Raw genomic sequence first — 18,161 nt, 5'->3', positions numbered from 1 at the left:
GATCAATGATATTGATCTGAAGATCACAGAAATGAAACAGAGTGATACATCTTCACAAGCTGCAGACTCCGAACCGATCGTTTTCTGGTGTGTGTGCGTGTACTGCCTACCTGGCAGTGTGATGCTGTGGACGATGGGCGTGATCAGAGCCTCCCAGCAGGTCCGACCCAGAGCTTCGGCGGCTTCGGCGTCAGGCAGGAACCGATCGGCAAACATCTGCTCGTGTCGCAGAGCACTGTTCAACCTGCACACACATGTTCATACACAGATCTGGTGTGTAACACGCCGCCACATTGACCTCATCTATACTCTGTTACTGACGCCGCCGCTGGTTCGGCAGGAGGCATCACCATGGAAACCCGTACTTGTTGAAGAGCTGCAGAAGCTGCGTCTTGTCCTCCACAACCTCCTGACACCAGGTGTGGGCCTTGGTGCTGTAGAACAGGTACGTTCGGCAGCACAGCTGCTCCTTGAACACGGGCCAGAACGTGGGCTTCGGACCCAGAACCTCGAAGCCGTGGACCCGGGTGTCAATCCCACCCTGTGACGGAGAGGAAGGGGTTCAGGACGCCGCAGGAGGACAGGAAGCTGATGGAGGTAGAACCAGACTCACCTGCTGACATCTCTTCACCCTGATCTGGATGATGGACCAGAACCGGGTCATGTTCTCCAGTAGAACCACCCGGCTGGCGGAGGGAGCCACATTTACCTGCACGCACACGCAGAGTGGGTTAAACGGTGAGCCGGTTCAGTGACGTTCTGAGCTGGACAGCAGACTCACCGTGTTCAGCTCCGTGTTGATGTTGGTCGGGTCATCTCCTCCCAGAACCAGGATCCGGGCCGGCATGTAGCTGGAGTCCTCGCTTGCCACCAGGATGGCGAGTTGTCTGAGCAGAGAGGCAACAGCGTCAGAAAAACTCTTGTCTGCATGGAGGAGGATAAAACTTCTGGATTCTGACTCAACCTGCTGCTCGGTGGTCAGAGGCCCCGCCCACTCGGCGGTCCCGCCTACCTGATGATGACGCCTTTGTGCATGTAGATGTTGATGAAGTGCGACCCAGTGCAGCCATTGGACTCCCAGTAGGTTTTGGGGTTCTTGTCAGTCAGTTTATTAGCTCGATGGTGATTGGACGAGACCTCCACCTTTTCCCAGCATTTGTCCTCCTTCAGCTCCACGCTGGAACCTGAATGCAGCACCAGGTTCAGAACTTTTCACGGGAACACAGAACCTCATTCAGAACCGGGACTGACCTTGGCACAGGTTCCGCAGGAACACGTCGAAGAATGGGATGTTGATTGGCTGGTGGCTGCGGCGATGCTCCTCGATCTGACCCAACACCATCTGATGAGAAACAGAGCAGGCGAGCCATGACCAGTACCAGAACCAGAACCAATGTCATCACAGAACCTGAAGTTCAGGATCGTCTTGCGTCTTGTGTCAGGATTACACTGAACACAGCATTTTATCGTAATGAGCCTGAACGCATCGTTTTGTGTTGTGATGAAGCTTGAATTGGGCAGAAATCTGGATCATATACCACTAAGGGTGCATCACATCTGGATAGTCCACTAGACTCGGTCCGATTAGGGACTCGGCTCAGTTGTATGGGGTTGTATCTATTCAGACAGAGATCGTATTCACGCAACACCTTGGTTGAAACCGCAAACCTTCACAATAACATATTCCCATTCCCACCAAAGGTGGTGCTGCACTAAAATTTAGCAATAGAGGACAAGACATGAAGAAGAAAACAATGGAGATGAAACTCGCTGTTTTTGGTTTTTATTGTGTCTTATGCAAGTATCCTGCAGAAATACAGCATGAACAACAGACGAGGCAGAGGACTCTTACCATCTTCGCTATGTATTTACCCACAATGCAATGCTACGTCAAATGCAGGAGACCACTTTTTTTGTAGTCCGCTTCCTGTTTTTGGTCCGCTTGAAACGGACCGAGACCTGCGTTTGTAGGCGGACCGAGTCTGCTTCTTTCATCCAAATCAGAATTCGTTTGGCGGATTCACATTTTCCCAAACGAAGCGGACTTTCCGAGCAAACGGACTCGGATTCGAGTCAAAAAGGCTGATGTGAACGTTTCCTAAAAGCCTGTTTATGCCTGTTCCTGGAAACAGAGGTAAACTGTTGTAAACTGTTGGTGTTTTTATGTGCAACACTGTGGTGAACAAGGAAAAAAACCCTGAAAGGATGGGCTGTAGACCAGAACCTGCAGAAAAAACATCCATTCTGTGGCAAATCTGGATCAAACTGACTCGCCGGACCCCCTACACTCTAGGGTCTTGTTTCTGTACCTGTATGCAGCCGGCCAGCACGCTGGTGGTCATCTTCTTGTAGAGGCTGGCGTACTTCTCACAGTCAGTGATGAGGTCTCGAAGCTCGGTGACCAGAGGCAGGTTGGTGCTGTGCTTGTCCAGAGCCTTCACCAAAGCCTCTTTGGTCCCCAGACGACACATGACCACAGCGTAGTCCTTGTTGAGGGAGGCCAGGCGGTACAGGAAGCGAATGAACAGCTGCACCACCTGTGGAAGATCATTGCAGGTTAGTGTACGTCAGCAGCTGGACGTTGGGACCCTCTGATCGTGTGCGGACCTCTCTGTCGTTGATGAAGGCTGTCATGGTGGACAGGCAGGGTTCGATGCTCTCGTGCCAAGGCAACTCATCCTCCTGGTAGTTGTCCAGGAACTTGTTGAGGATCCTGCAGAAACATCAGCCAATCAGAGCAGCAACACCACAACATCATCGCTGGCATGACAACGGAAGTTTCAGGTACCTGAGGATGGACATCTGGACAGCCCGGTCTGCTCGGTGCTGCTCCATCAGGCGAACCAGGTCCTGGTAGGTGTCCCGGCTGCGTGTCACCTGATCAGAGACGAGACCAACAGACTCAACTGCTGCAGGTGTTTCTGGACCTGAAGAACTTCAGGTTGTCTTGACAGACAGGAGGCTAAAGAATAGATCCTCGGGATCAGGGTCCCAGACTGGACCTGGTGCAGCAGTTTGGACCACTGAAGATTGAACTGTTTCAGTCAGAAAAAGATGAGCTTCTTTACATCTACGTTGGACGGGTCCTGGATTTCTCTGTCAACCTGAACCAGGAATCAGGTTTGGAAGCAGAGTTCCCGGTGAGGACTGGTTCTCAGGGTAACACAACATCATGACGTTAAATGGTAAATGGACTTGTACTTCTATAGCGCTTTTCTAGTCATACAGACCACTCAAAGCGCTTTACACTACTTGTCACATTCACCCATTTGCACACACTCACTCAACACACTCATACCCCCCGATAGGCACATCGGGGGGCAGTTTGGGGTTCAGTGTCTTGCCCTAGGAATTTCAGGGGAAGCCTGGAATCGATCCCCCAACTTACCAGTTGAAGGACAACTGCTCTTCCTCCTGAGCTACAGCCCAAGTTAGAACAGCTGATCACGAGAGGGTGATATTCCTGAAACAACCACTGACCAATGAGAAGGAAGAAGAGACTGACTCCGATTGGTCAGTACTGAAAATGGCAACAATGGACATGCACTAAAGGTCTGCAGTCTGGGATTTAAAGACCTGGATCTGCACCAGAACCAGAACCAGAGAGGAAGCCCTGCAGGTGGGCTTACCTGGCTGCGTTCCTCCTCCAGCTGAGATGTGTCGTCACACAAAAGCTGCTCCAGAGTCTGGATCACCTCTTTAGTCGGCGTCAGTTCCTTCAGACTCACCACCAACATCTGCAGCTCCGTGTCCTTAAAGTCCAGCTGTTCCTCGCAATCTGAAAACACGCGACACGCACATACATGTGTAACACATATATGTATAAACACACACAGGAATGCACATACATGTATAATACATGTTTAAACACACATACATGTATAACACATATATGTTTACACACACACACACACAGATGTATAACACATGTGTTTAAACACACAGAAACACACATACATGTATAACAAGTTTAAACACACACAGAAACACACATACACGTATAACACACATGTTTAAACACACATACACGTATAACACACGTTTAAACACACATACACGTATAACACATGTTTCTACACACGCATACATGTATAACACATATATGTTTAAACACACACACATGCATAACACATATGCTTAAACACACACACATGTATAACACACATGCTTAAACACACACAGGAACACATACATGTATAACAAGTTTAAACACACACATACATGTATAACACACGTTTAAACACACACAGGAACACACATACATGTATAAAACACGTTTAAACACACATACATGTATAACACATATGTTTCTACACACACATACATGTATAACACATATATGTTTAAACACATACATGTATAAACAGACTAAACAGCCTCTTCTTCCCGCGGTACCTCTACCCCCCCACCCTGCGGTGTGACCCGCCCACCTTTGCTCTCCAGCTTGTGAACCATGGAGATGTGGTTGAGGGCGATGATCGCCAGCATCGTCTCGGCTCTGGACAGCGCCAGGCACTTCCTGAGGACAGCGGTGACGCTGACGGCAACCAGCTGCTCCGCCAGGCTCTTGTGGCTGGAGATCAGCATGATGATGACCAGCAGCCCATTCCGCACCGACAGCATGCAGCTGCAGAGAGAACTCGGGTCAGAATGCAGCGTATCACCCGACCCCGATCCCCCCCCCCTTACCCTTTGGTCTTCAGCATCAGCTCGATGGCGGCGGGGATGGCGGCCAGCAGGCCTCTGGAGCCTTCGGGCGTAGCCGAGCCAATGCTAGCAAAGATCTCCAGCATCATCTGGGTGCCGGACTCGGACAGCGGGACGCTGCTGCCGACGCTGCGTAGGTCATGTTTGCCAGCTCCGGTGATCACCTTCAGCGTCTGAGAGGAAGAGGAGCAGACGGTCAAACACGGGCCGGACAGCGGACCAGAACCAGACCAGAACTGTTCGCACCGCCAGCGCCAGCTGCTGCACGTGTGTGACGGAGCAGAACTCCTGCATGCAGGACAAGATGGCCTTGACTCCGCCCTCCGTGGCGAAAGAGACCCTCCACTCGTACTTGAGCATGAGGAGGTGCGTGAGCCTCAGCGTGCCGACCACCACATCTTTAGAGGACGAGCCCAGCAGCTCCACCAGCAGCTTCAGAACCTTGTCCCTGTCAGAAGACACACGGAATGTCACAGGTTTGATTCCTGATGAGCCTCAACCAAGCCGGGGACCACCGCCAGGTCCACAGCCCTTCAGAGGGTCCGAACTCCTGCGTGACATCACCCGAAGCTTCTCCTGGACCACGCGGTTCTTACCGTACGGTCTGAGCCGAGTCGCTCCTCATGGAGTTCTTCTCCTGCCCACTCTTCTCCTCCAGCAGCTTGGTGATGACGAGGACGGCGGCCAGCTGTTGGGCCTGGTCGGAACTGGACCCCCCCTTCTTCAGGATGTCCACCACCTCCCCCAGTTTCTCCAGCAACGTCTTCTTCCCCTGGACCCGTGGGTTGTTGTACGCTGCAGGGAGGACAGGACGGTTCATCTCACACCCGGATGTCTACCTGCACAGGTGAAGCTTAACAACACAAACAGGACGCTGCAGCATCTCCCAGATGTGTCCACTGTCCCCACGCAGCCGGACACAACTGTCCCACCTTTCATTTTGTCCTTCAGGTCATCGGGATACTTGCTGTCGTCCTCTGTGGGGAGCTCGTTCTCCGTTTCTGAGCCGCCTGAGTCCACAGGAAGTTCCTTCTTGGCTTTCTTTGAAACAGAGCCCATCGTTGAGGAAGATGAGGCTGAGGCTGAAGAAGAGGAGAAGCTCTGACTTCCTCCTCCTCCGAGACCCGCCGAGCCCAAAGAGCTTTCAGCTGCAGAACGAAGACAAGAAACGCACAGAATGGTGAGGATGGACGTGTACAGGGACGTCCTGGACACGTTCAAACATGTCCGGGACACGTTCAAACATGTCCGGGACACGTTCAGAGACACTCGGGACACGTTCAGAGACACTCGGGACACGTTCAGGGACACTCGGGACACGTTCAGGGACACTCGGGACACGTTGAGGGACACGTTCAGGGACACGCTGGACACGTTCAGGGACACGCTGGACACGTTCAGAGACATCAGGACACGTTAAGGATGTGTTCAGGGACATCTAGGACATGGTCAGAGACACCCAGAGCGTGTTTGGACACGCATTCAGAGATGTCCCAGTCGTGTTCTCACCTAGAAGTTCTTCGTCCTCCAGGCTTCCTCCTCCTCGTCTCAGGTAATGCTTGCCGAAGGCGTGCGAACACAGCAGGTCGCTGAGACACGATGACGGCAGCTTCTGCTTCAGGTAGTGCAGCAGCTTCTTGGCAACGTCTCCAGGGACGGACAGGCTGATCAGAGACAAGTCATCCAGCTCCGTCTCCTGGACAGAAGGACGTGTTACAGACAGAAACTACCTGCTTTTCCGGCGGCAGGTTTTGCGTCTCCTACCTGCTCCTCCAGGCTCTGCAGCAGGATGCTGTTGACCTCCTGCTGCTGCTTCGGTTCCAGTTTCTTGATGAAGAACAGGATTTCCCACCACTCCGCTCGGCTCAGAGCCGCCGGTTCCACCTGCATCCCCTCCGACAGGTACGGGAGAGAGTAGAGACCACCCGGAGGCTTCGAGAAGAACGTCTGGCTCACTGAGGGAACAAAGGACATGATGAGATACCCTGGAGAGGTTCAGGTGACTACAGGTGGCGTAGGGAAAACAGGCCATGCAGCGCTCAAAAAAGCAAAAGGAAAAGACGGAAAAAGTTGCAAGTGTGGGACCATTTCACACCCAAAACGGCAGAAAACGTAGTGCAGTGTCTGTGCTGTAAAGCACGTCAACAATGTTGCAGCACCTGAAAGGAAAACACCCCCACTTCACCGCTCCAGGAGGAGATTCAGCTTCGCGATTTATATCAACAGCAGCAGCTGTTAAAATGTACAGCGTTATAACCTGTGATATCAGTCAGCAGTGACGAGGCATGGCGATGTGTCGGCTGCTAACGCACGTTAACAGTCTTTTAATCCATCCCTCATCTGTCTCTCCTGCACACACGCAGAGTCAAAGCGCATGTTTTAGGCAGCGTGTAACGGCAGGCGTAGCCTCTGTTCCTGCAGCAAACTTTTATTCCGTATCAAACAGACACACTTAACAGGCGTGTCGTCCACCAAGACATCGGCTAGTTCTTAGATACTTTGGACATTGTTGTCGCGGCCTTCTGCGCCGGTCGTGACATACTGGTACGCCTGTACCAGACCATACCGCCTTACTTTCATCCATGCACACTACCTACTAGTACAATGTAGGAGCATCTCGTCTCCCTGCTTCTATTTCAAATGAAGTCAGAATGAAAGTAGAGAGGGACAAACTTATGTGCTTCTTTGAGTTTACCGTATTTTTCTGGCCATAAGATGCACTTAAAAGCCGCTCATTTTCGCAAAAATTCTCAGTACGCCTTTTACCCTGGTGTGCCTTATGTGTGTGCTGAATCCCAAAATCTATAAAAATGTTGTGCGACTTTAATAAGTGGTCTACTTGATTGACTGTAAGACCATTTACCGCCATCATAGGGGCGTAATACGAGGAGAAAATGAAAGAGTGGCAGAAAAAGGTGTATGTAAAGACATCTGATGGTTTTTTCACGCATCACCGTCTCTGTTGATCCGCGACTCCATGTGCGTCCATGTCGCCGCTACTGGGAAAAATCAAGTAAAGAAAATTAATTCCAAGTTGCCATCATCCCCAGAGGACTAACGAAGGAACTACAACCACTGGACATTGGTGTGAACAGGGCGTTTAAAGTCAAGTTGTGAGCGTCATGGTAACGATGGATAAGAGACACCTTCACGGAGACTGAGAGGTAGCGTTGAGCAAGTTACACCACCATATGCGAGTGGATTGTTGATGCCTGGACTAATGCATCTCCACTGTTTGTTGTCCAAGCCGGTATCGTTGCTGAACATCCAGCCAGCAACGACACTGGTCTGACAACGAAGAGAGAGAACACGAATTGTAAATCGAATCGAAAATTAAGATTTTTTGTTTCACAATTTAAAAATCCATTTTTTTTTTTTTTTTTTAATTTTAAAAAAATCGATTTTGTTTTACAAATAAATAAAAATAATCCATTATGATATTTTAGTCATTTCTGTTGTTTTAATTGATCTTTTTAATTGTCTTCTTGGGCATTATAACAGCAGAATGATGGTCTAGCTTCTGTGTTGCTTTTTCCTAATTAAAATTTTTTTTAAAAAAAGAGCAAAAAAAAAAAGTTTTATAGGTTTGTTTTTGTTTTTTTTTTTTAATCTACAAAAATCAGCAAAATCGAAGAATTGTGAGAATCGCAATTTAAATCAAATAGTCACCCAAAAAAATCGGAATAAAATCGAATTGGGACAAAAGCATATCGTCACAGCCCTAGAACCCGGTATGCTTGATGGCAACATTGTCCAGTTGTTTATTCCGACACAGAAGAAGAGGACTTTGACGGATTTGTTACAAAAGACTGATAAAAATGTGTGTGTATTTTAAAATAAGTACCGGTACTGTTGTTGGATAAAGTTCAACCAAACTCACTGTTTTACTTTGGTTTTTGAAAGCACCCAATAACACAGTTCGCCTTATGTGTGACCTGAAGACAAAAATATAGTCTGTCATTGAGGCGGCGCTTTATAATGTAGTGTTCCTAGTGGCCCGAAAAATACGGCACTTCAGGTCAGGTTTTTTTCCTGCAAAATTTTGGCGTCAAATTTTTGTTACATCCCTCTATGGCAGAATCAAAAATGCCGTGGAGGTGGGGACATTCCCCTGATGAGTTTTATTTTACAAATCCCACAGGCATAAGTTGGGTTTCGTATGAACCACAGGTTTATAAATGAGGCCCCTGGTGGAGCTCAGGTGAGGCTCGGCATCTTACCTGCGGTGAGTTTGAGCGTCTCCGTCAGAGATGAGGCCTTCTCCTGCGTCTCCTTCTCCGACTGGCTGCTGCTGCCGTTGCCCAGAATCTCCACCATGTGCCAGTGGACCCAGTAAGTCCTGGACAGGGAGTTCCAGTAGACCTGAACCCGGTCCAGAACAGAACCAGGTATCAGAGTCAGAGTTACTTCACCAAACAAATCTGCTGATTATTAATCAACATGTTTTGAGCGTCTCTACAAACTACTTTAAACATACTAAATAAATTGATAGGTTTATTTATTAGAGCTAAACTTATTTATATTTCTATTGATACATCAGAAACCCAACTGAACTAAAAAAAACATTCAAATGTTTTTCAAAATTTCAAAATTAAAATTAAAAATGTTTCTAATGGCATCCCAAACATCCCGTCTCCTCACCTGAACCGGCGGCGACCCATCGTTGCTATAGCGAAACTCTCCCTCGTCTCCGGCGCTCACCTCCTCGTAGTCCTCCAGCATGCGGACCATCATGCCACTCTTCAGGCTGTCCTGGATGTATTCCACGTACGCTGTGCGGCTGCCAAAGTCGGAGCGCGTCTTGAACCCGTTTCCAGTCTTCTTTTTTGGCGGCGTGGTGGACGGGGCCGTGACGGTGGAGCTGGTGCTTAGAGCAGCTGGTGAAGTGCAGAAACGGGGCTGGAAGATGGACCTGAGGACCGGGCGGCACGCCTCCTCGCCCTGCTCCTCTCCACAGGCCACGCCTCCTCCCGGGTGGTGGGCGGAGCCGTCAGGGGGCTTCCGGTTGCGGTCCCAGCCCATCACTCGGACCAGTTCTGAGATCAGGTTGGCCATGGCCATGGTGAAGTCAAACTCTCGCTGGATACGGAGAAGCTCCATCTGGTGGGCGGAGCTAGACGACGTAGTGGGGGCAGGGCTGGCGTCCTGTCTGTCAGAGCTGGACTCCGTCCCCGCAGTGTTGAGTTTGTCCATCAGAGAAGTGACGCACAGGTAACGTTTGACTAGAGAGAACAGCAGCTTCCCGGGAATCTGGACACAGAAGAAAACCAAACCGGTTCAGATTTCTGAAGGTCTGGTGACGAAGATTTACTGCCATCTAGTGCTGAAGACAGTCTCAGGGAAATCTTCAAAAAGCGTGTTATGCCATATCACTTTCAAGCCGACCACTGCCAAATGTACATGCCAATCTCCAAAAGCGATCGCTGCCTCCTGACACCCTTAATTGTCTTGGTGACGTCAAGCCTTGGTTAGCTCAAAACTTTTTTAAATTTAACGAGGAAAAGACTGAGATCCTGCTGGTGGGAAACTCCCCCGTTGACTTGGAACCACTTCAAAAGTTTATGTGTCCCAAGGTCACCAGCCTTGGCGTCACAATGGATGGGGATTTTAAGCTTGATACACAGGTCAACGCCATTTTAGAATCTAGTTTTTATCACCTTCGTCTTTTATCAAAAGTGAAACCTTTTTTTATCTTTTCATGTCCTGGAACAAGTTGTGCACGCTTTTATTTCTTCACTACTGGACTACTGCAATGGTCTCTATGTAGGTATCAGCCAATGCGCTCTCTCACGCTCCCAGTTAGTCCAGAATTCTGCCGCACAACTTTCAACTGGTACCAGAAATCATGAACACATCACGCCGATTTTAGCTTCTCTCCCCTGGCTGCGTGTACGTATTAGAATTTATTTTAAGATCTTATTGTTTGTTTTTAAAGCTTTAAATGGACTGGCCCCTCAATACATTACCAAATCCCTGCAAATTTACACCCCAGTACGTACTTTGAGGTCTCAGAGCCAGTCCCAGTTTGTGGTGCCGAAGACGAGACTTAGAGGGGACAGGGCGTTCTCCGGAGTCGCTCCTAGACTCTGGAATGCTCTGCCCCTCCATGTACGAGCTGCCCCCACAGTGAAGTTCTTTAAGTCTCGTCTAAAGGCCCATTTTTATTCTTTGGCTTTTAACACTGTGTGAATTGTGTGGTCCTCTGTGACCCGCAGACTGCAGGGAACGTAAGGTCACCGTCAGGAGACAAAGATGTTTTCATGTGTGATCCAGGAGCAGCCATGATGGTGACTACAACTGTATAGTCTCAGGTGCTTTTACCAAACGTCAAACATGTAATTTTACTGGTACCTGAGGCAGGTGGATTCCCTCGAAGGAGATGCCGTGCTCCTCTGACGACGTGGTTTCAGCAAACAGCTCCAGCAGAGTGAAGCGGTTGTCGAAGTCCATGTGCTGCTCGATGCCGTCCTGCTGGCTGAGAGATAGGAGGACGTAGGCTCGGCTGCCTGCAGACACAATATGACAGCATCAACACTTCTGGACCAGGAACCTCCAGAGTGGAACCAGAAACCTCCCTACTAGAACCAAGAACCTGCAAACTGGACCAGTATCCTCCATACTCATACCAGAAACATGCAAACTGGACCAGGATTCCCAGGAACCTCCAGACTGGAGGGAGATCCCAGGAAAGTCTAACAGGAAGTGTCTTCATCATGTCCAGGTGAACGTAAGTCTCTTGGCATTACAATAGTGGTGGTGATGAAGACGTGATAAATGATGCTGTTATTATGGATCATTGTGGATTTACCATCTAGAGCACTGGTGTCAAACTCCAGTGCTCAAGGGCCAGTATCCTGCAGGTTTTTGTTGTCTCCATGCTTCAACACATCTGACTAAAAATAATAATTAAGTTGATGAGAAGTTTATGGATCAATTTGATTTGAATCAGCTGTGTTGGTAGAGGGAAACAACAAAACCCCCCCAGATACCGGCCCTCCAGGACTGGAGTTTGACACCCCTGATCTAGAGTCTCTGAATAAACAACATGTTGCGGCTGGACTGTAAACCTCCTGGACAGGATGGAAGTGCTGGATCACCTAAAGGGTCAGATATCCATCACAGAGGTCAACATTACTGTGGCCGATAGACTGATGAGGATGTAAACCATTAGTAAAGGTTTATGGGATAATTGTAGAGCTCTGCCCCCCCATCTCCTTTCCCACCAATCACAGCGCTCCGACTTCAGCTGATATTCACAAACAGTTTGTTGAATTTCAGATTTTTCTAATGGGACTCCGATGAGTGTTTGGTGCACAGAAAAGCAGTCAGAGTGAGAGCAGTCCTCTCGCTGGATCTCTGCTGCAGCCCGATGACTCATGGGTAAAACTCTCAGCGACTCCCACGCAGTTTCTTTCCATGTGACCCAAAACGTTTCTCTCCAAAACAGGCCGGAAAGCCCCAACGACGGAGCTTTGCCTCATCCTCACATTCAGGATTTCCTGGGTTTTGAGAACACGAGCCAGGGTCCAGAAAGTCTTCAGAATCCTGAGCTCAGAAGGAGTGGCCCGGCTAATGTCCCACAGCGGCTGGAGCATCACGCTGTAATATCTCTGGCTCTTCCTCAGATTCATGTCACCAGTTTACTGGATCAGAACCTGTGTGAAGCTGGGTCTGGACCAACAACATCCTGCATTCACTAGAAGTTCTGCTGAAGTTCTGACCCTGAAAACAAACCCAATCTGTTCTGTTTCATTGGAACATTTCTGACTTCCTGTAAACACAACAACTCCTCCTGCAGACCCTCTAGAACCAACAGGACTGGTCCAGACCTGAAAATATTCTGACCAAGACCCAGGTTTCCCAGCTGCTTTGATGCTGCATTCAGGAGCAGCTGGGAATACTGGGAAATGCTGGATCACACTGGATCTTACCGGCATCGTGGGAGGCAAGCGCTCGAAGCATCTTCCCGGCACTGCGCCTCGTCTGAGTCTCCTTGTTGCACAGCAGCTCCATCAACAGGTTGAGGGCCCCCGTCTCTTTGAAGACGCCGACAAGCGAGCCGATGCTGGCGTAGGCGCTCAGCACGTGGATTGTGTGCATGATGTTGATGGAGAAGTCGCTCTTTTTGGCCATCTGCTTCCTGGCTCGACAGACCAGGTTCTTTACGTCCTCCTTCATGTCTGACAGCTCCACCTCGTCGAAGGTGACGTCTGCCGGCAAGTCATCGCCTGTTCTCTGGGCTCCGTTCGCCGCCTCGCCGCCGTGCTGCTTCTCTTGCTGCTGCAGGGGGCGCTGCGAGTCAGTCTTCCTCTTTCCCAGCAGGGTGGGGCAGTTGGCGTACACGTCCTCCGTGGACATCCACATCAAGATGTTTTCGGGTTTGGGTTCCCCAGATGTGGAGCTACTCGACCCGCCTACGCTGGAGCCACCGCTACCCGTCCCGCCAGCCTCACTGGCCCCTCCCCCAGAGCTGGATCCATCGTCGATGGTAACGAGGCACCAACGGATCAGATACTCGGTCTGACCGTCGTGGATTCGCCGCTGGCGAATCAGTTCTTCTGGATACGCCTGAAGCCTCGGGCCGAGCTGGACCAGCAGGTTCCCATTGCGGCGTTCGCCCACCATGGTTGCTATGGAAACACAAAAAACAACAGATACTTCAGAGGATGGAGACAATTGATAAAGCAGAGATGTGGAGACAAACTTCATAAAGAAGGTTGAACAAAATGAGGTGTCAGCTTCAGGAAACAACTAGTTTCAGTAACTCTCAGTGTTGAGGTTGCTAGTCCAAAAAAGTATTTAGTTACCCGTTACTCCTGTAAACTATGAGATTACTCATTACCACTACTAGTTGGAAATAATGTCAAGTCCACCAACAGGATGAAAGAAGCTGTGATGACACTAGATGAAAATGTTTGAAAGGCTGAAGTTCGCTACAGCTCACTGACTACCAGTTCTCTTGTAAATTAGATCTAAAGAGTCACGTACAAGTACTTTTTCTAGTGTACTACCAGTAGATTTGCTTATAGTAAAACTGATGCAGAATACCTTAAGTTTCCTTTAGAGTATGTTAAAATGTAAAATGTAAATGTAAAATGTAAAGTAATCAGACTTTGCTAATGAAGAATACTAGAAGTACATTAATACTACAACAGACATTTATATTCGAGTTTATACATGGACTGTCTCAAAGTACTACTACTTAGTATATCTTGATCCAAGCATAGAATAAGGTGGTGTCATTGACTTGTTAGCAGTAAGTACTGGAAGTTAATTTTATGCTGGAGTATAAGTTTATACGACGGACCATACGAGAAAGTATACTTAATACTTGTTTGAACTAAATATAAAGTACATAAACATACACTTGAATTAAATTAACTAGAACATGGACTGCAAGTATAAAACTAGTACAATGGCAAATGAGCGTACTTGTTCTATACTTGTTGTGTAGTATTATAAACATGAAAGTATAAGGTTGTGTAAAACCAAAACAGAAATACAACTCCTGGATCATTGTGTTACATTTAGCATGAGAAGTGTTTTTAAAGAGACATACAATCATATATAAATAATGATATATTGTATATAGATTGAAAAAATAACATGAAAATAAACAGAATTGACAGAAAAAATGGTAAAATACTAACTTGCAAACGCTTTTACAGGAAATAAAGCTATAAAATGATGAGTTTTGCCATTGACTATAAGTGATTATAACATATGGAGCTTCTATCCGCAGCTGGTGGATGGTTTAACAGACTTTAAATGGTGGTTTAAATGGTTTAAATGGTGGCCCTTCTGTGTGGAGTTGGTATATTCTGTGTACGAGTGTTCTCTGAGTACTCAGGCTTCCTTCCACCTACAAGACATGCATGTTCGGTTAATTGCTATGGTTAATTGATCACTTATCACATGTATGTTGCATAACAGCATCTGCCAAATAACTGTAGAAGAGAATTATTGGCTTCAACCAGTGTGAAGGGGATACAGTTAAAAAATGCTTCAGCAAAACATCTCCTAGCCCTACAGTGCAAATGTTTCAAATGCTTCTGATGCATTTCATAATGTTTTTCTCAGAATTTATAGCTTTCTAGTAAACACCATTTATATGAGGGCTAATTTCTGCAACTGCCTCCCTCCTCACTCTACAGGTTGCTAGTTACCATAGCAACCAGTTACATATTTGGTGCAAGCGGCCACCTGCAGTGGTTAAAAGTGAAGCCTATGCAGAAGTGCATAAAACTACAGCCCCCCCCCCCCCCTTCATCCACCAAGGGCTCCAAAAACAGAGCAAATCCCCATAGACTCCCATGTTAAAAAGACCAACTTCACAGCAGAAATAAACATGTTTGCAGCTTGGTTCAAAAATCAATTTTCAGTTTAACAGGTCAGGTTTATCTTCATGACAACTGTGGGGGGAGTGAATTTTTTCTAACTCGCCCATTCAAAAGTAATTTAATCTCGAAATTCAGCATATTTAAGGGCGTGTTCTTTTGATTGGCAGGTACCCGATATCCCACTTCAAGTAAGAAGAACATAGAACAACCGAGATTTTTGGCCAGTTAACGAGATTTAGCTTTAGCCCGCTTACCTCCGTTAGCTGGTTAGCTCCTGTTTTCTCCGGGTTAGCTCGGCTAGCTCTTAGCTACAGAAAGCTCAGTCGCTAGATGTCAATCATCCACCATGACGCTCAGAGCCCCCCCCTCTCAGTTCCACCTCTTTGCACATAATTGTAATTTCCAGGCGAGACGACACGCATGCCTCTGCCACGATGGCGACGGTAGGAACCACCCACCGAGCTTCATTTCAGCTCTTCGGAAACCTATGGGTGACGTCCATCTTTCTATATATAGTCTATGATTTGGTGTAATCAATACCACGCCCCCTCAGAATGTCTCAGTGTCAAGGTGGGCGGGATCTTATCACAAAAGGCACTGTTGCACTTTGTGACATCACAGATTTCATATGATCTGTATGCTTATTCTCAGAAGATTCTCAAGTTTTAACGGTATATTTTCCACAGGAGCAACATATTTTAGAGGAAATACAACGGTCGATATGGAAAAAAGTGAAAAAGACACTGAAGAGACAAGCGCACAGGAGGTAAGAATCCACTTTTAATCATTTGCTCTCTTATTTCTCTTTATTTCCAGCAGAGTGATAAAGTGTGAAAGTATCTTCCAAAATGCTGAAGTGGACAGAAACTTTTCAATTTTACTTTTCCATATGGTTATTTTAGACATTTTTCTAACATGCTTGTTAGCTTAAAAGCTTAAAAAAAAACAGGCTTAGACCAGCTGGGTTTTGTGGTTCGGGAAAAACTGACAGTTTTCACTTCCCCAGTACTGATTAAGGCTGACTAGTTGTTGCTCCCTTTCGGCTTCTCTCTCTGAAGAGGTCACCACAGCAAATCGTTGATCGGGTGAACTGGCACATGCTTTATGCCAGATGCCCTTCCTGATGCAACCCTTCAAATTTATCCAACCTTGGGACCGGCCCGCATCCTCAGGGATGCAGCAGTGTGGGGGAACAGGGCTCGAACCAGCAGCCGTTAGGTGGACTACTACTTGCTATGTGTATTAATAAATTAGTGCTTTATTTTTATGTTGCGTTGCTAAAGTTGTGCTAACTTAGCCCAAGTCTGTAGTATATAGTGCCGCATGCCAATATAATGTGATGTGTGTGTGATGAGGTCAGCAAGTTTGATCTGTAACTAAGGAATGACTCGTCACAACAAATGATCAGTTTGTACTGAGTGGTGCAAACCTTCCCTGTTCTTATAAACAGTCCACTTAGTTAGCAAGACATTTTTACATTGTATTTTGTGCTAACCTAGTACACAGCATTAGCTGACAGCCTAAAAGCCAGTCAGTAACTGCAGAAATAACTTAAAGTTGCAAGAAAAAGTATGTGAGCCTCTTGGGTTTCATTGGGTTCTGCATAAATTGCACCTAAAATGTTTTATAAACTTCATCCAAGTCACAACAAACACAGTCTGCTGCGTGTTGATGCACATTTTCAGAGTGACATAAACATAGAGGGGATGGGGTTTACTGACGCTACTGTCACTATTTGGGAAAATTATAATGCAACTCTATCAAAGATGACATGTTGTGACATCTGAGAAAGGTGTCTTGTTTTTATTTCGGTTCATTTGAGTCATCACAGGAGTCTATTTGCATTTTCAGTGGTTCTGAATGGTCGACATTAAAATGCATCAGATGGCTGCAGAAATGTTTTTCTTTTTTGTTTTTTTAACAGTAACTTCACTCTTTATGTAGCTTCTATACAGTACAGTGGCCTAAATCAGTGAATCTGGTAGCAAGAGGTTTAACGCTTTTTTGCATGCTTTTGTACTTAAAAGTTCCTCTTCGTTGTGAAGTTGAACAAGTACTAAAGGACAAACAGTTAAATGTCCTGCCTGTAATTGAAAGCTTTGTTATTGTAAGCCTTAAGTGGGTCTCCCTAAAAAGTTAACTAGTTATCGGAATTGATTAGAAAAGTATCAGCCTCTTCATAAACGCAACACAAAAAAAGCATTGCATGCTAACTGTTATCTGGCGTATTTAATCTTTGCTGATGGCATAAACGTTCTCGCAGGTTTTGCTTCCACAGAACAAAAGAAATAAAAACATGCAGCTGCACAAACATGACATGACACGGTCCGCGGTGTTCTGCTTTTTGCTGGTTAAACAGAGTCTTAAGTGCAAGGTGAGATTTAAAGCTGGGGTTGGTAATCTTGCTCAGACATTTTTCTTTTACTCTGGGAGAAGTGGTTCCTCATCCTGATAGTAGTCTATACATGTTGTAATCATGAACAATAAGAAATATAGTTAGACCCCTCAGTTTACTGTAAATCTGTAAAAACTCTGACCAATCATTTCCTATATTTTGTAAGCTTCTTCTCCCGGCTCCCCTCCTCCCCCTCCAGCAGTGCATACCTGATACCCACACCCTGCATATAAACAGCGTGTTAGGATGAAAATACAAAGTAGTGAAGAAGAAACTCGGAAGGCAAACATGGCTGAGAAAATGCAGGAAGGATTTCCCCGACCCGGCTCGGTTTATTTGCCTCCTCCCACTAAACAGCTGAGAAAGAGAAAATTGTTGGTGGAAAAAGCTGCAAATAAATAAAGTCTTGGATCAGGCAAGACAGGGCGCCACTTTCACATCTTGCTAGCTCCCCAACATTACCTACCCTAGCTTTAAGAAGTCACCGTCGCCCAAAGATTCTAGTTGCGTCCCACTCTGTAGGATATTGTCAATCTTTCCAGTTTTATCTACCCAAATCTCTGCAACCATAGAAATGAAATGCTGGAACACAACCAAACTTTTCTGTGTTACTGTCTGCGTTGTGGTGTAAACACGGCCTTATACTTCCACCATTTACTCACTCAATGACAAAGATTTGTTAAAAGATTATGTTTATGCTAACAATTTCCTTAATTCTC

At 47.0% G+C, this 18,161-nt stretch overlaps 1 protein-coding gene across 2 annotated transcripts in view; it reads right to left on the bottom strand.

Annotated features, from left to right (window-relative positions):
• cul9 (cullin 9) overlaps positions 1–18,161 on the bottom strand; it is a 46,706-nt gene that overhangs the window by 17,422 nt on the left and 11,123 nt on the right. For both annotated transcript variants that reach the window (XM_079248644.1, XM_079248645.1), the window contains exons 2-22: positions 12,639–13,337; positions 11,059–11,213; positions 9,349–9,957; positions 8,928–9,069; positions 6,472–6,662; positions 6,217–6,403; positions 5,640–5,855; positions 5,304–5,502; positions 4,954–5,155; positions 4,690–4,880; positions 4,431–4,627; positions 3,630–3,778; positions 2,789–2,877; positions 2,608–2,713; positions 2,310–2,537; positions 1,252–1,342; positions 1,013–1,184; positions 782–887; positions 614–709; positions 366–541; positions 111–244 (exon numbers count right to left, since the gene is read on the bottom strand). In XM_079248644.1, the coding sequence (XP_079104770.1) occupies positions 111–244; positions 366–541; positions 614–709; positions 782–887; positions 1,013–1,184; positions 1,252–1,342; positions 2,310–2,537; positions 2,608–2,713; positions 2,789–2,877; positions 3,630–3,778; positions 4,431–4,627; positions 4,690–4,880; positions 4,954–5,155; positions 5,304–5,502; positions 5,640–5,855; positions 6,217–6,403; positions 6,472–6,662; positions 8,928–9,069; positions 9,349–9,957; positions 11,059–11,213; positions 12,639–13,332 (4,330 nt within the window). In that variant the 5' untranslated portion in view covers positions 13,333–13,337. The remainder of the gene's footprint in view (positions 1–110; positions 245–365; positions 542–613; positions 710–781; positions 888–1,012; positions 1,185–1,251; positions 1,343–2,309; positions 2,538–2,607; positions 2,714–2,788; positions 2,878–3,629; positions 3,779–4,430; positions 4,628–4,689; positions 4,881–4,953; positions 5,156–5,303; positions 5,503–5,639; positions 5,856–6,216; positions 6,404–6,471; positions 6,663–8,927; positions 9,070–9,348; positions 9,958–11,058; positions 11,214–12,638; positions 13,338–18,161) is intronic.

Source organism: Telmatherina bonti (assembly GCF_933228915.1).
Source record: "Telmatherina bonti genome assembly, chromosome: 11".
Lineage (NCBI taxonomy): Eukaryota > Metazoa > Chordata > Actinopteri > Atheriniformes > Telmatherinidae > Telmatherina > Telmatherina bonti.
The sequence above is the reverse complement of the archived record's forward strand: the minus strand, read 5'-3'. Positions and strand labels throughout refer to the sequence as shown.